This window comes from Chamaea fasciata, unplaced genomic scaffold, assembly GCF_029207755.1.
Source record: "Chamaea fasciata isolate MVZ Bird 193981 ecotype frontalis unplaced genomic scaffold, bChaFas1.0.hap1 SCAF_4, whole genome shotgun sequence".
Taxonomy (NCBI): domain Eukaryota; kingdom Metazoa; phylum Chordata; class Aves; order Passeriformes; family Sylviidae; genus Chamaea; species Chamaea fasciata.
In genome coordinates, this window is record NW_027094089.1 from 76,477,967 (window position 1) to 76,494,728 (window position 16,762).

At 50.9% G+C, this 16,762-nt stretch overlaps 1 protein-coding gene across 1 annotated transcript; it reads left to right on the plus strand.

Moving 5' to 3' along the window:
* The first annotated feature begins 903 nt into the window (after positions 1-903).
* LOC136288990 (G-protein coupled receptor 83-like) lies at positions 904-10,839 on the plus strand. The gene is made up of 4 exons (XM_066182455.1): positions 904-1,281; positions 2,066-2,191; positions 2,847-2,980; positions 6,904-10,839. Exons 1-4 carry the CDS (start codon positions 904-906, stop codon positions 7,496-7,498), a joined length of 1,233 nt encoding a protein of 410 aa, XP_066038552.1. The 3' UTR covers positions 7,499-10,839.
* Positions 10,840-16,762: the final 5,923 nt, after the last annotated feature.

The following is a 16,762-nucleotide window of genomic DNA, read 5'->3' on the forward strand; positions in this document are numbered from 1 at the left end:
GTGGGTACAGTGGGAGCAGCCTCGGCACCGGCGGGTGCGTGTGCGCCTAAGGACCCGTGGCACGAATTAACCCCCGGGAGCGACTCCCGGGCCGGCGGGGCCCCGCCCGCGCCGTTTTATGAATGGAGCAGCCCCGCCCCGACTCTGCCCCCGGCGGCAACACGTGCGGCGGGCCGGGGGTGCGCGGTGAGAGGGGTGCGAGGTGTGCGGGGTGCAGAGCGGAGAGTGCGCGGTGAGAGGCGTGTGCAAGGTGCGCGGCGGCTGAGGGGTGTGTGCGGTGCAGGGGTGCGGTGCGGAGGGTGTGCAGCGTGCGGCGGCGAGTGCAGAGTGTGCGGCGCGGCGCGGCGCGGAGCGGGCAGTGTGCGGTGCGGGGTGCGCTGTGAGTGGCGTGTGTGCCGGGCGGGGTGTCCAGCGCGGGAGCTGGAGGAGCCGCTGCTGCCCCTTGGGGCCAGGCGCCGTCGGGGACCAAAGCGGCCGGGCAGTGCGAGGTAAGTGACAGGGGGCAAGGGTAAGGTTAGGGAAGGGGGGTAAGGGTGGAGAGTTTGGTTTCTCCTTGTGATCGGGGTGTGCAGGGAACTGGGGTGTAATCATGCTGTAATGTATGCACTGTCACATACATATCTGTCTGATCCAGGAACTGAAGTGTTGGTTTCTATTCAGTATTCGGATCGTTGCTGGAAAGACATCTTTGGATTTGTTTAGAGTGGAAGGTGAACGTTTCTGCATTTGGAAGAAATGCCTGCGACAGCAGCACAGGATGGTCAGGCAGCCTGCTCGAGCCCAGAGCTCACCTGTGAAGTTCTTGCTCTTCTTGCTATATGAGAGTGTGTGGTTCCAAACCAGCCCCTTTCTGACACACCACTGGAACTGCTCCCCAACAGGGAAGACTGGGGCTGTCCTACCATGCCTCATTCACTGCTTGAGTCATACAGGTCACAGGGGTTTCTTGAGGAGTTTGGCCATTACTCTTCCCTGGCCAAACTCATGTCCGTCTACCACTCAACCAACAGGACCATCTTCAACTGGACAGAGAGCCGCATTGTTGAGTGGGAGAAATTTGCTGAGCTGGCTAAATATGAGCCAGAATCCCAGAAACCAACAGTGAAAGCGCTCCTAATCGTGGCCTACTCAGTCATTATCGTCATGTCTCTCTTTGGGAACATGCTGGTGTGCCATGTGGTGCTGAAGAACAAGAGGATGCATTCAGCCACCAGCCTCTTCATTGTCAACCTGGCAGTGTCAGACATCATGATCACACTGCTCAACACACCTTTCACCCTGGTAAGTAGCTGGTCTTGCTGTCCCTTCAACCAGGACAGGAGTCTCCCACCAACCAGAACTCTGCCTGGTGGTCACAGGCTTTCCATGCCTTCTCTCCTAGGGCTGAGGTGGGAACCCAACACCACCAAGTCTAGCTGATAACTCTGCCAGGCAACTAAAGCACTGTTCAGCAACTTGTGGGCTCTCTGTTGCTCTGTTAGGCCCTGTAACTCCTAGAAACTCCAAGGTCTACCACAATGTGTGCTACCAAACTCCAGCAAGATCTTCTTGGAATGAGAACAAATTCCTGTGTTTTTAATGTTCATGCAGGAGAGCACTAAAGAGTCCCTTAGTGGGTCAGAACAGTCTGAATGCCAGTGATACTGTGTGAGTGAAGAAAGTAGCCAAGCTTTTCAGAGATGCCAGTTGGATAAAGGCCTCATTGAAAGCTTTCCAAATCTGACAGTGGGGTTGATATCAAATGTTGGTCCACTCTTTCCAAATATAGTTGTTAGTGTAATAAAAGGTTTTTACCACTGTTCACAAGCAATGTCTGTAGAACAGGCCAGGAGGGCTGTGGCAACCCCACTTCATAATCAGTGGGGTTTGACCCTATAAACTCTTCTATAAAGGTGTTTCAGAGACCAGGATAGCTGATCTTTAAGTTTCAGGTGAAGCTGCCCAACCAGCCAGAACCTTGAGCCAGCTCTGGTTCCAGCCAAGGGACTTGTTGGAAAACAAAACAAATCCCCGTGGATTTGTTTTCACCGCATCTTCTGGCTGATGAGCTGTTGTTTCCCAACAGGTCCGGTTTGTGAACAGCACATGGGTTTTTGGAAAGGCCATGTGCCACATCAGCCGCTTTGTGCAGTACTGCTCCCTCCACGTCTCCACACTGACCCTGACGGCCATCGCTCTCGACAGGCACCAGGTGACACTGCCCACCCCCTCTTCCTTCCAAGGCTCTGGGAAGAGACTTGAGCTGTGAGAGACCCGTGTCTGTCTGTGGCCGTGACAAATGCTGGCCGTGTGACTAGTGCAGGGCAGCAAGGACAGCCCTGGCCATGTGCTTGTCCCTAGCTATCACTCCCCTTTCCTGTGCTATTGTCAAATAGTAAGTTCCAGACTAACAGATTTTGTCAGCTCAAACATCTAACAAAGAAAATTTCATGAAAGATGAATTTCTGCCTCAGCAGAGGGGAGAAAAGCTCAACTTCACATGCCCAGATGGAATAAGAGACATTTCTTATACAGTTTATATAGAATAAAAAAAATACCCTTGAGTGAAGACATTTGGATAGATATCTTCCTCTTTTTTGACCTAGTGAAACCCTCAGCTTAAGGAAAATGGTTCTCACATAACAAGATTGAGGATAAAGTTTGAAAGCTCTTCTGAGCAGACTGAGAAGTTCAATGTTTACCATTTTACAGGTCACTCTAATGAACAGGACATTTTCCTAACCATGGCTGTCATTTTCCTATCATTAGCTGTGTAAGGTTATGTCACAAACCGCCCACTCCCCCTATGGGCTGTGAGGGCCTTTGCTTCCCCTGGGAGGAGAGTGACGACGGAGTCTCTGTTCCAGGTCATCCTGAACCCGCTGAAGCAGAGGATGTCCCTGACAAAGGGAGCTTTGAGCATCTCTATTATCTGGCTGATGGCAACCTGTTTCTCCCTGCCCCATGCCATTTATCAAAAGCTCTTCCGGTATAACTACAGGTGAGTGATCTCCCCTTCCCAGTGAGTGTGTGGAGGTCCGGCAGCCCCTGTGCAGTGCCACTCGCTCAGCAGAGAGGGCACTGGAGTGTCCCAGGCACAGGGATGGACGATGTGGGATGAGAGGGAGTGGGTGTATGGGTGACATCTCACTTCCCACAGCAGAGGCTGGGGCTGTGGAAGAGCTGCCTGGCCTGTAGTCCAGCGTTTGCTCTCACCACCCCCTGCATGCCCAGATGAGGGTCTGGGTCCCACTCCCAGCCACATGCTGGGGCAGTTCCACGCACAGCCTGCCTGGGGCACAGCAGCTGTTGGCAACACACGCCTCCTTCAGTGCCATGGCCTTGCCAGGAGAGGCTCTGTCCCAAGAAGGTAATTTTCTCCTGAGGGACTTTCCTCTTCTTTTGCCTGCTGTCTTGGTTTGAAAGACAGGTATCTGCCAAGGAGGGGCAGGGCCTCCCTTCGAATTTAGAAAATTAAAAGGGCTTTCAGGCAGAGGTATGGGGATGGGAATAACAGTTCTTTACTGGTATGTATAACCAGGCACACAACAACAACAACAGCAATAATAATAACAGAACCAGGAACCTCGAGGGGCTTTGTTTCACCAAGCCCAGGACAGCCCAATCTCTTGGGACTCTGAGAGCAGCAGGCTGCAAAGCTGGAAAATCTCGGGCTGGTGGATGATCAGAAGCTCCGCGGTGGTAGCTGGAGCGTCAGGGATGTCAAAGCCTCACAGCAGTGCCGAAGAAACGGGGGAGGCGGGACCGGGCCGGCCCAGCAGGGCAGGAGGAGGCAAGCTCAGCGCTCCGGGGCACATAATCAGATGGTGGTAGATTTTCTCAGGGCTGGAGCCTGTGGGGATAGTAAACTCCTACTGCAGCAAGCAGCAGCCCCCCCCCGCCCCCCTGTCCTCTCCGATGCGATGCTGAGAGCCAGAGAGAGCAAAGCTGTCCCCAGCCCTGTCCTTATCTCCCCCTCCTGACTTTCGGCCACCTCTTTGTTTTGATCAAGCACCCTTAAGTACCCAGTACTTAAACTCCTAGCAACTTATGGGCAAAAATTCTTTAGATAATAAAAGGAACAAACCCCCAACACTTGCTCAGCTCCTCAGACCCAGCAAGACCAAGCCCATCCTACTCTCTCAGGCAGGGAGGAGAGGGAGAGGCAAACTGCAGTTTCAAAAAGGAAGAAAATAAACTTCCTGTTGGGAATACCTGTGCTGACATCAGCAAGGCTCTGCGGGGAACAGGAGCAGGGGACCGCCCTGGTTTGACAGCAGGGCTACTGATTCCTCTTCCCCAGCATTTCATACGTTGAGTCTCAGGTTGTGACTTCCCTGTCTTTTACCCATGTGGATTTACGAAGCAGGACCAACTTTCCCTGAAGCGTGAGGTTCCTCTGCCCGATATCACACTAACAACAAAAAACAAAGAGAAGCCCCCACTCCCTTCTTCATGAAGCAGGACTGTGGGGGACCAGTGTGAAATTAGAGGGACCCAGTGAGGGGCCAGTGCTTTGGCAGGAACCGGAGCTGTCCTGGTGTGCCATGGTGCCTCTCCTCGGGAAAGGGAACTCTTTGCCTGGCTGAACACAACGACAGCAAATTAAGTGGAATTGCACATCCACATGAGACAGATGAAATAAAAGAAATAAGAGAAGCTTCTGATGTAGAGGGAAAGAAAAAGAAAAAAATTAAAAGCAGAAGCTTATCTCCACCCAAAAGGCCCAGCAATAGCATTTGTCTCTGCTGTCACGCTCTGCCACTGAGAAAAACAGAACCCAAACTTTGGGATTGCTTTGCCTTTGTGGTCCTTTCCTCTGTGGTACCCAACCTGTTCTGTCCCTCCTGTCCCCACCAGCCTGTGGCATTGCTGTGACCTCTCCTGTCTAGAAAACAGTTCGTAACAGTACCCAAGTGGGATTTTTGTGGCGGGTGTCACGCTGCTGGTGCTGCCCTTCGCAGGAATGCCAGCCTCGAGGCCAAGGGGATAATCTTACCATGACCTGTGTTTTCAGGCTGAGATCAGCATCCCAGGGAGTGGGGCAAGGAGACACTGACAGGCAGCAGGAATGAGATTTCTATTGTAGACGTTGACCTTCTGTATAAAGGACAAATCTAATTTCCTGCAGCCCAGCCAGGACCCTCCTTTACGAGGCAGGAGAGCGTGAGTTCTTGCATAGTCTGTCACTGCTTCTGGTGTACAAGGGGCTGCACCAGTTGGAAGTGTGGTGGGGGCTTTGCAGCCCTCCCCTGCCTGTGCTTGTGCCTGATGTGCCTGAGATAGCCAGGGGATATCATACCTCCAACTGTCCAGACTGTAAACACAGGGCAGGGTTACTCCGTGCTTGCATTGCTCTGCAGCTGTGCTTGGGGATTAGGGAACAAATTGCTCATGAATGAACGAACGCTACGATCTGTTTCGGGGCACCTGTCTCTGCTCATCCTTTGGCATGGCCAGAGGAAACTGAGCCCTGTGCTGGCACGAGGCAGCTCAGCGATATAAGGACTTCCAGGACATGCTATTCCTGTCCCTGCTTTCCATTGAAAAAAAAATCGCAGTTGTAATATTGCTTGTAATAGCTCCTGCAGAGCCAGGGCTCCTGAGATTCCTACCAGGGAGTGGTTAGGGTTCTGGGATAGGAAACAGGGGCTCCACCAACAGCTATCTCTGGCTGCAGTACACGGCTGCCATCTGAGTCCCTGATCATATCAGAATTCACCAAAACAGTGTCCTGGCAGATCCCCTTTGGCAGGTCCCCTGTGCCAGTGGTAGGGTACCCCAGATCCAGGGGAGGAAACGTCAAGACTGCAGTTCAAAAAAGATGATTTCCCTTCTGCGTCAGTTCCCCTGTTGAGTGGCACTCTGGGTCCTCTGTACTCGGTGGGCCCATTGTCCCTCCTCTGACCTCATCCCCTGCCCCAGCTGCCTGTTCTCAGCAATCTCCAATTTGTGGCACAAAAGGCAGCCCCAGCAGTTGAAAACAGGATATTAAAGATATTAATCAATACTGCAATGAATAGTACAGCTTGATGAGGGCTAAAATCTGTGCTGAATAGAGGAGAACCAAGGACAAGGCATGAAGAGAGAAGAGTAAAATGGAATAAGAAAAAGAAAGGGGAAAGAAAAGGAGAAAACATCCTCTGGAAATAAATGTCATCACATCCGGTCACCAGCTGCAGGGTAGAGAGGGGACACATTGTGCAGTGCAGGGTGATGGAATGGGAGCCACTGCTGGCCAGGAAGTGGGAACACACCTGGATCCTGGGGCTGGATGGGATGGAACAGGTGTAAGGAGTTGTTAAAATGAGCTGTTGTGTATGGTTACACTCAACTCTTTTGTTAGTTAGTTGTCAGTGGTTCAACTGGAGTCAAGTGACTAATCATCACAACAGTTTTAAGACATAGCAGGAACGTTGTGGGAAGGGAAGGGAAGGGAAGGGAAGGGAAGGGAAGGGAAGGGAAGGGAAGGGAAGGGAAGGGAAGGGAAGGGAAGGGAAGGGAAGGGAAGGGAAGGGAAGGGAAGGGAAGGGAAGGGAAGGGAAGGGAAGGGAAGGGGGATTGGTCATGCCTGTGAGGCTTTCTCACAGTCTCCAGCCCTTCCCTCCCCTCCAGAACAGCTTTGGCTTAAAGCTCTGCAGTGGCTCTGGCTGAGGGATCCTGTGCTAGGGATTATTGGCAGGGCAAGGGTTCCTGGCTGCTGGGGGACACAGCAGGGTGGGTGTTCCTGTGGAGGGTGCAGGCTGCAGGTCCAGCCTGAGAGAGACATGCCAGAGCTGTGGTTCTGTGTCCTCCCTCTGTCTGCACTACACCTCTGAGCAGGTGGTTGTGGGCAGTGTGAGACCCCCACCGTGGTTTGCCGAGCCAGCAGCACCCATGGGACAGGAATGGCCGTGTGCCTTCTCTGTATTTCCTGTTTTCAAGGGAAGCCACTGTCCGGAGTCTGTGCCTCCCTGATTTCCCTGAGCCCGCAGAGTTGGTCTGGAAGTATCTGGACCTGTCTACCTTTCTCCTTCTTTACCTCCTGCCTCTGCTGATCATCACTGTCACCTACCTGCGTCTGGCCAAGAAGCTGTGGCTCCGCAATGCCATCGGGGATGTCACCATGCAGCAGTACATCACCCACCACAGGAACAAGAAAAAGAGCATCAAGATGCTGATGCTGGTGGTGGTGGTCTTTGCAGTCTGCTGGTTCCCCCTGAACTGCTACGTGGTGCTCATCTCCAGTCTGGGTATCAAGACAAAAAACTCGCTCTATTTCGCCCTGCACTGGTTCGCCATGAGCAGCACCTGCTACAACCCCTTCATCTACTGCTGGCTGAATGAGAGCTTCCGTGCAGGGCTCCGGTCCCTGCTCTGCATCTGCCACAAGGTGCCACAGGCTCAGGACCAGGCACTGCCACCCAGGACCATGTCCTGCCGTGAGGCATGGTTGGAGCAGGCCAGGTGCAGGAAGGGACCTGCCTCCCAGGCCAGCTGCTCCCCTGGGAACCTCCCAATGGCCAACACGGACCTGTGAACCATGGGGATAAGGGGAGTTACCTGGTTGTGGGAGGCATCAAAGGGCATCTCCCAGTCTCTCCTCAGGAGTCAGCATTGCTGCTCTGCTGTTTTACTGCTGACTTTTGGCTTGTCTTGCTGTAGCCCTTCCTCTGCTTGGCCTGGTGGGCACATAGCCTCTCCAGCACTCTACCAGTAAAAGCCATGCTGCAGCTAGCCCAGGGGGCAGGAATAGCTACAGGGGACATGGAGCTTCACAGACATGGTGATCTGCTTTCAGGTTTTCCCATTTATTGCTATCAGAAGGAGTGGACCCAGGTTTCTGTCACTGGCCTGTGAAACGTGCCATTATGTGGGGTTCTGAACAGCAGCAGAAACAAATCTGTGATGGCAAGTGTTTGAAGGAAGGACCTGGACATGCAGATGAGCTCCATTCACAGGGAGTCTCACCAGTTAGTGTATAGCAAAGCCTCTAGCAGAGGTAAGGATTGTTAACAGCAATTTTGCTCTCAGATTCTGCTGCTCCTCCTGCCCTGTCTCTGTCCCACCCACAGCAGCTGGAAGCCAGCCCCAGACAAGGGGAGCAGGGATGCACCCCAGGAGCCAAGGCTGTAGGCTCAGATGGCATGAGGACAGATAAATGTAGTCCACTGAGAAGTTCTTTTTATTATAAATATATTAATTCAGAAGACAGAGCTACACTGGCACTTTACAAAAGGCCACAAAATATTTCATCAGGGCTGTAGCATTCACTCACTGAAGAATGGAATCATTCTGCATTGTTACTAGTTGCTGTAAAAGTCTCATTTAAACAACAGGAGGGCAAGAAAGGGCTGGAAGGAATGTCCTGTGAAGAGCAACCAAGGACTCTGGGGCTGTCTAGTTGGTGCAAACCAGGTGATGGATTTCAGTAGCCCAAGGGCAGCCATGTCTGCTGGGGGGCTTCTGGTCTGCCCTGGTGATAGCCCAGACAGATCTTCTGCCCAGAGAGGCAGTGGGGGGCCTGGGTGGCTTGAGGGAATAAGGACATACTCCCACCATCTTCCCAGGGGAGGATAAACCAGGCCAAAGAAAGGAAACTGAGGACTGATATTTTTTTTTTTCCATTTGTGCAGCGAGAAAGAAAAGGACAGGGAGGAGGGGGGTCCTTGCTTCAGGCCATTTGACTCCAGTTGGGCACCTTGGGTGTGTACTGCAATGCCTGCACCAGAAGAAAACAGCAGAACATGAGGAGTGGCAGCAGGAATGGGTGAATACTTGGTCCCTGAGCCACTTTGCTTGGAGCTCACAATTATTGAAGATGGGAATTCAAAGCTGTCTGTGCTGGGTGCAAGCGCTGTCCTCCCTCATTGTACAGGAGGGTTTGTTTTCAGTCAAAAAACCTAATTGTTTCTTAAAATGTTAAAATCATCTCTAATTAATTAGCATTCCCTCATTTAATTATTAAGAGAAGTTATAATTTGTTTTTTTTTTTTCCTGTTCCTCGCTCCTCACTAGCTTTTGGTGAGCAGCGCTCATACTGCCATGTGTTGCCTTTAATATTTCTTAGCTTTGTTTTCCTTCCTTTCTTTAAATGGCTGAATAACCTTTTTCTGGAGGAATCCAAACCCTTACTCCAAAGAAGGGGTCCCTCCACACTCCCTTGATCTTCTGCTAATCTGTTGTTAGCGATCTCTTGCTGTCAGAAATAACCTGGCTGGTTTTCCTTGGATCTGTCAATCGCAGCATCTCCTCATTGCTGAATTTTTCTCCCCTAAATGGCCAGGATGTAAGAACTGACTGTATCGAATCTCTGTAATGGCTCAGCTATCTGGACTGATAATTATCAATGCCTGAATGAGATTCAGAGCCTCACATGCTTCACCCAGTGCCTCAAGGCTCCTGTATCACTTGAGGATGCCCTGACTCCCAGCAGCTCTCTGGCAAACATAGAATGCACAATATATATTAAAAAAAAAAAGTATGATCTGAGCATTGCTTGACCAGGGCATGGACAGTGCCTGGGGTACAGAAGGCTGCATCTCTGCTGGACTTCAAGCCAGACTCTGGAAAAGGGAATCTATGAAAGGCGGCTTCTACTGGTTCTGAGTCAACTCAGCACGTAAATGGATGCTTAAACATTCCTTATAAACATTCCTTAATCTGTCTCCAGTCCCGCCGCCCACCTGTGGAACTGGCTTCCTAAGCGGCGCCGGGATCCAAGGGAGGAGCTTCCAGAGAGGGAGCAAGGCTGTGCTCCCGCTCCCGGCCAGACAGTGCTGGTGCGGGGCAGCAGCAGCACAGTTTGGGACGGGACAGGAGTGTGGGGTGGGAGAATCCGCCGGGAAACCTCTGCCATGAGGAGACCCCTCCCTTTTCTTATCTGCGGACCGAACCCTCACCCGGTGCCCTCGGGGGGCTGCAGCTCAGCCCCCTCGGCAGGAAAAGACCCCCGTGAGGCAGAACTCCGAGGGGGAGTTTGGAGGGCAGATTATTGAAACACTGAGTCACCACAAGTCTCCTCCCGGGAAACTATTTGAGCACACAGAAATCAGTGTGCAAAGATCCAGCGAGACATGTCTGAGTGATTAACAGCCCGAATTTATTAAGGTTAGCTCATGCCAAATGCAGCAGAGTGCCTTCAGCAGAGTTGCTGATGAAGACGATAACAGGGAACACAGTGCAGGGGATACCTGAATTCTAGAGACAAACCTTCTTATATAGCCCCACCACATAATGAACAAAGAAACCACAACATGCCAACTAGATTAACAAAAAGCTAGCAGAAAAACCCCCACAATGAGTCAGAAAATTAGCTCAGGAAGGAGAAACAGAATACAATTATCATCACTTAGCTCTTCAAGTGGAAAACAGTGTGGAGGGGCTGCCAAAGCACGCTGCAGGAATAAAGGGGAATGTCCTCAGTTAAATACAGCTTAAGCCCTGGAAGTGGGGGTGTAGGTGGGCCAGTGTCAAAACATCATCTTGCACTGAGAAGTAACTTGGCATCTTAGGCCACTCACAGAGCAGGGGAGGAAGAGGGAGGAAGGAGCCTGGCCTTCACCTGGGAGACTGGATGTGAAAGGCACACCCTGAATTCCCGCGTGGGAGATGATGTGCAGCCGCCCTGTGCCCCAGGCAGAAGAAAAGTCTCTCCCTTGAGCAGGGGCACATTGCTCTGCTGTCTCACTGACCGTGGAGACAACCTGCCTGCCCCCCAAAGAACTCACCTGCCCCCACAGAGACCACCCGCCCCCCAAAGACCCCACCTGTCCCCACAGACTCTGCCTGCTCTCCCCCGCTGCCTCCTCCCGCCACCACTCCTGCACTGCGGTGGGCAAAGGAACGCTTCTGATCTCCCAAACTTTGGATGGAGCCCAGGCAGGAATACCGGCAAGTGAGGGCAGGTTTAGCACCAGGCACGGGGTGCAGTCAGCGCTTGCTTTGAACACTAATGGCATTTCACAAACTCCCCTGTCCCACCAGTGCTCAGCGGTGATCCCCACCCCAGATCCAGGGTCTGTTCCTAAACTGCTCCCCTGAGGAGATACCAGGGTACTACCAGTGCTTGACTTTTCCCAGTCTGTGCTGATGGAGATGTCTTTTTGCCCAGATGTGCTGCCAATGTTGGGTGTCTGCACTGGAGCAGGACTAATGTTCTTTGAGGTCCCTGATGGGACGGGGCAGCAGGGCAGCAGCAGGTACCAAACTCTGAGCAGTGCTGGGAGAGCCGTGAGGGACCAGCCAGAGCAGGCAGGGGTGTGGGTACTGTTCCTGGGGGTGTGCTGGAGCCAACCTTCCCTCGGGAGGTCACACGGAGACTCCACAGGCAGCAAATCAAAAGCACCTCTTGCCCTGCTCCCCATCCCTGGTATTTTGTTATTTGCCCTGGAAATAAGGGCTGAATTAATGCACTTGGTCCTTGATTGGTGTTTCACCCCCCCACCCCAGCAGCCCATACTGGCTGATGCTGCCCAGTTCAGTAGTGCCAAACTGTAGAAGTGGAGAGCAGCTGTCTCTTGACCAGACATGAGAGGAGAAATTAGTAATAAGCTCCCGCAAAAAGCCACAGGCTGAGCTCTGCAGGAATCAGGTCTGATTGTACAACACAATAGTTTGTCACTTGAAGAGACTTCTCTATGACAGGCCCATAAAAGTCTCCTTGGCAGATGAGAACAGAGTAATTGCTTTATAAAATCAGATGAATGGACCATCTAATGCATCTGCTGGAGACAAATCCAATTGCTTTATGGGACGCTGTAAGGGGCAAGTACAGGGAGTGTCCCCATTAATTGAATTCCTGCTTATTACACTACAATTAATGGGGCTTCAGAGCATAAAGTTTTATATCCTCTATATCATTCCCACATGCTTTCATCACATACATCTGTATCTGATCCTGTGTCCTGCAGGCTGTGGGACCTTTGTGGTCTCCTGGATTTCCACTCTGCAGTTGGTTTTTGTAGCTGATAGCAGCAAAAGGGATTTTCAAAGTCACATTTTGACCATTTCTTGCTGTTCCTACAGCACTGCAGAAGTCATTTCCATTTCAAACCCACACTTGGAGCCAAGCTGAACACCACAGTCAGTGTGATTCTGGGGTACCCAGGCTGTGGGTACTGTTAGGAGATAATTTATGATACCTAACAAAAATGATGGCAGCAAGTTTCAGAGCAGCAGATTTTGTTCCTATTTTTGGAACAGACAATGTTTTTTTGCAGCCACATCCTGGCTCAGACAGTTTTCCACAGGAATTAAGTGATCAATTAATCAATGGCCTTAACCTTTTGCAGCTTCCTTCTCCTTCCACAGCTTATTTTGACCTTTTACTGGTGATACATACCAAACATGGCAGGATTCAGAATACAAGAAGTGCCTGGATCACTTTCATGATGGATTTACCACAGTTCCATCACTGGGGAGTTGCAGTAGGCTGGGTGGCTCTGGGCTGTTTTGGACAGTTTAATTTGCTTCTGAACTGTGATACACTGCTCGGATCTTTAACATTCAGGTTAATAAACCAAATCTCTCCTAAAGGCTGAAAAATAATCAAGTTTTAGTTTTTACCATTATAGTTTTTCTTTCACAGTATGTTGTCATTCCTGAGCTCCTCTTCACAGATCAGATATTTAACTGTTTGTCTCCATTTCTCACCCTGTTCTGGAATTAAACATACCAGTTGCTTGTGCTGATGAACAGTGACTGATGCTGACTGTTCCCTCATGGAGATGGCAAGAGCTGCACTCCAAATAAAGCCCTTAATGCAATGTCCCTTTCCTCTTTCTGTTCATGTTTCTATGGCAGGTTGTAAATTTCCCCCCATTCTTAATTTGACACACCCTCTGTTCTGCTTAACAGAATTGCACTAACTTGCCTTACTTTGCGTTCCATTCAGGAGAATATAAGTATTTTTCAGTCTTGCACAGCTTGCAGGGCAGGATGCAGGGATATTCATTCTCCAGGGGAACTGTTATGATTAACCGAGCTAATTAAGACCATGAATATTTAGCAATATATTCAGGCATCTTAGCTATAAATGGGAACATGTTCACCACTTGATTAATTCTCAGATTCTTTGTGAAGCCAAGTTGTCAAATTGTTCGTTTTGCCTTTTTTTCTTCTGGTCCCTGTGAAGGAAGAGGGGATTGTGGGTGAAGGTAGGACAAGTGTTCTGTTTTCCTATCTGCAGTGTTGAACATTGCTAACACATTCTCTGCTCCCCCTCCTGAACAAAGTGGGGACAGAAGCCTTTCCCCCATTTCATTCCTGTCTGGATTGTTCTGTTTGTGTCCACACAATGGCCAAGCTGCCATTTCCAATGCCTTTCGATGGCACAGGTGCTGCAGGGCAGGAGCACAAACCTCTTGATGCCCAGGGCAGAGGGTGTGGGGTACATGCTTTGGGAAGCCCCTCAGGACAGGACCAGGATGAGGCTGTGGTGTGGAGCAGAGCAGCTCACAGCCCACCTGCTCTTGGTGGAGATATTCTTGGGGCAGAGCAGGATGGGAGCCCCAGCCTGGGGTCATGTCTGACTTTGGAGGTGGCCAGGGCACAGGCCTGGGGCATTGCGTGCTCCTTGCTCTGACATGTTAATATTAACTGTAGAGGTAAGAAATTATGAACATTGGCTCTGTTGCTATTGTACTTGATTGGGGTATTGATTTGTAATCTCGTAATTCCTTCAAACCAGCTCAGAGGAGAATGAGGGGAAGTGTAAAGAGGTATTTAATGGGTTATAAAAAAACCTAATTCTTTCGCTAAAATTTCATCCCTAATGCTGCTGCATTGGAAGGCAAACCAGTCCAGTACCCAGGCTATCAGCTCCCATTAATTATCACAAAAAAACAGGGTGGCCAGGCTCAAAAACCTCATTTACCACCAGGGCTCAGGGCAGGAAAATTTCGTTTGGGATAATAATGTATTTTTGAAGGATAATAATTACTGGCATCAGGTTGTCCCCAAAGACAGTGTTTTTTTGCCTCCAGCACAGCTCTGGGATTGGAGCTGGATTTGTTTCCCCTTAAAAATGAACATCTGCTGCCAATAAAAAGAAATAGGGGTTTTTGTTTTGGTTTGGTTTTGTGGTGTTTTTTCATTTCTTTTTCTTTTTTTTTTTTTTTTTTTTTTTTTTTTATGATGGATGTTGCTCACAGTTTGGTCCTAGATGAGATAGTTTGCTCTCATTAATGTTCCCCCAGGCATTCTGCCCAGTTCCTCAGAGTCTGGTGCCTCTTTTGCCCACCAAGGCTGCGGGTGACGGTGGCACTCTCTGCACAGGTACCCAGCAGTCCCGGACTCTGCATCCCAAACATGCATTGTGAATCTTTTCAGCTGCTTTTTGAAAGTCCCTGTGAGTGAGCTGACAGGTTGGGAAGGTGAGCGTGGAAGACAGAAGAACAGGAGGTTTCTGCCACCTGGCAAACACATCCAATTCCATAATGTGCTGCGAAACGTGTGTTTTCCTTTGCTTGTGGTTGCCCTCATGTCCTGCAGAGATACAGTGAGGTGAGAGTTGAGTGTGCAGGGGAAGCCTGGGGGAAATACAGAATGAGAAAATCAGAGAAGAAACAGTAAAAACACCACCTGTGGGGAAGGAAAGTGGAGAAGGAAAGGAACTTGGGTATGGAAATTCACATCTCTCTAACCAATTTCAGTCTTCAATTTTAGCAAAGGAAATTTATCTGCTGGTCCCCCTGGCCCCTGTGCAGGGGCAGGGGCACATGGAGGGCAGGTGTTTAAGGTTTCTTTACTGGTGAGCCTCCTGATTAGAGTTAGGTAAGGAAATAAAGTGTGAAAGCAGGAAAGGTGTTTGCCAAGGCACTCCAGGACTGTGGGTGTCATTCCTGCCCTTCTCTCACTAAAAGAGCTGGAGCTCTCACCAAAAAGCTGGAGCACAGACTCCCCTGAGGACTGTGTGCTTACCCTCTCCTGCATGGAAAAGGGAAGACCTCCCCTCTCTGTAACTACAGAATTTCAGTCAGTGTTTTAACAAAACATTGTTCTTAGTCCAAGCCATCTCAGCCCAAAGCAAACAGGGCTTTAGTAAAAAGTGCAACTGTGAAAGCTCTTGCTCTGTGCCCCCAGAACCTTCACACAACAGAGTTCTTAAAAAAGCTCCTCTGACTTCACTGTCCACAGACCACACAATCCTTGTTAACACAAGGCTCATTAATTAATCTAATTCTGAGCAGGATCCGACCTGGAACACTTCGTTAGTGGGAACATCTCCTCACCCTGGCCAGACCCCTCCTGTAGCTCCCCTTTGCCACTCAGTGCTCATGGGCAGAAGGACATGCCCCCAGAGCAGGGTCTCCTGTGAGAAGGATGCAAAGACCTCACGTGACTGCAGTCTCACCTCAGCAGGTCTGAGATTAGCTCTGCCCAGGGGTCCCTGTCCACACAAGGACAGGACCACAGTGGCCACCTCTGTAGGGACATTTCAGGGCGTGTAGGAGAGGTATCCACAGCCCACACATTTCACTTGGGTTCTTCAAATCAAAACCCCACTGGTCATGAACATGTGTCTCAGCAGGACTGCTGGCTGTGATCTGTGACTGCTGGGAGCAGCAGGACAGACATCTGCCTTCCTGCTCCAAAGACAGCTCTGGAGGTGTCCCAGTGCGTGTGCCTTGTGTGGGCCAAACAGCATTCCCTGGCATTCCCTCTGTAGCTGGAGGCTCGCCAAGCTGTGAGTGCCTTTGCACAGCTCTGCATCTCAGTGGGAGATGTTCCTGCTGGCAGCAGCTGAGGTAAGGACTGGGTACCTCAGCACCCTGACCTGCTGCCAACCTCTCCGTGAAGAGTGGCTGAGGCACCAGCAGTGGGGGTGGGAGCCAGCCTTGTTCTGACCACCAAGGGATGGGTGCTCAACCACACACTTGTCTGCTCACAAGCAGTGTGGAGCATGTGTGTTCCCCTGCCAGCTCTGCTTCACAGGAGCTACCTCTTACCCCAGCGTGGAGTATGAGAATCCCAAGTACTTTGAGAGGAACACGACTGATTTATCCATGCTACTTGGGCTTCAGCCAAAAACAAGGCAAGACCAGACAAAACAAGCGGTCTGAGGTGAGGAGCAGAGGGGGTGTAAACTTCTTGATCACTGTGAGTTCCTGCTGTGGGTGGAAGAATCTGCTTTGCATGGGAGAGGCACCCTTGTTCTTCCAGAATAGACCTGAGGTGTGGCCAAACCCACCCCCCTTTAGCCTGCTGCCGTGTGTCTAGTTACCTAAGAATCCAGAATCTGGATGGTTACAACCCCAGAGCAAGGCATACATTGAATTCCCATCCCAAAAGTGTGCAGGAAGCTGCTGGGCCAACAGACACTTCTGGCCTTCTCCCGCTGCAGTGACAGTGGCCTCAGACAGGCACAGGCAGAGCTCTGGGATCAGGTCACCCACGGGAGGGCCACAGCACCCTGTCCACACCTTCAGCCATGGGCTGGTGCAGGCAGGGACACTGTGATCGTCACCCCTTGCAGACCTTGGTGAGATTGGGTGCTCTCAGAACACCTGGGCTGCACCATGTACAGCATCCGTGACAAAGGGCTCCAGGCACCCACACGCTCCACAGAAAAGGCTTCTTTGGAAACTGGATGCTGAGTACCTCCACCACTGCCATGACTTGGTGTTTGGTGGTGGATGAGTGGTTCTTCTGGGCCCTGACTCCAGAGGCTGTGCTGTCCATAGCTGTTGCCCTGTGGTATGACAGAGGCAGCCAGGGCTGCATGGGGATCCTCACACACAGGATGAGCTGCAGCACTGCAAGTACTCATAGAGCCTGCCAGAGTTTGGACAAGTATCATAGC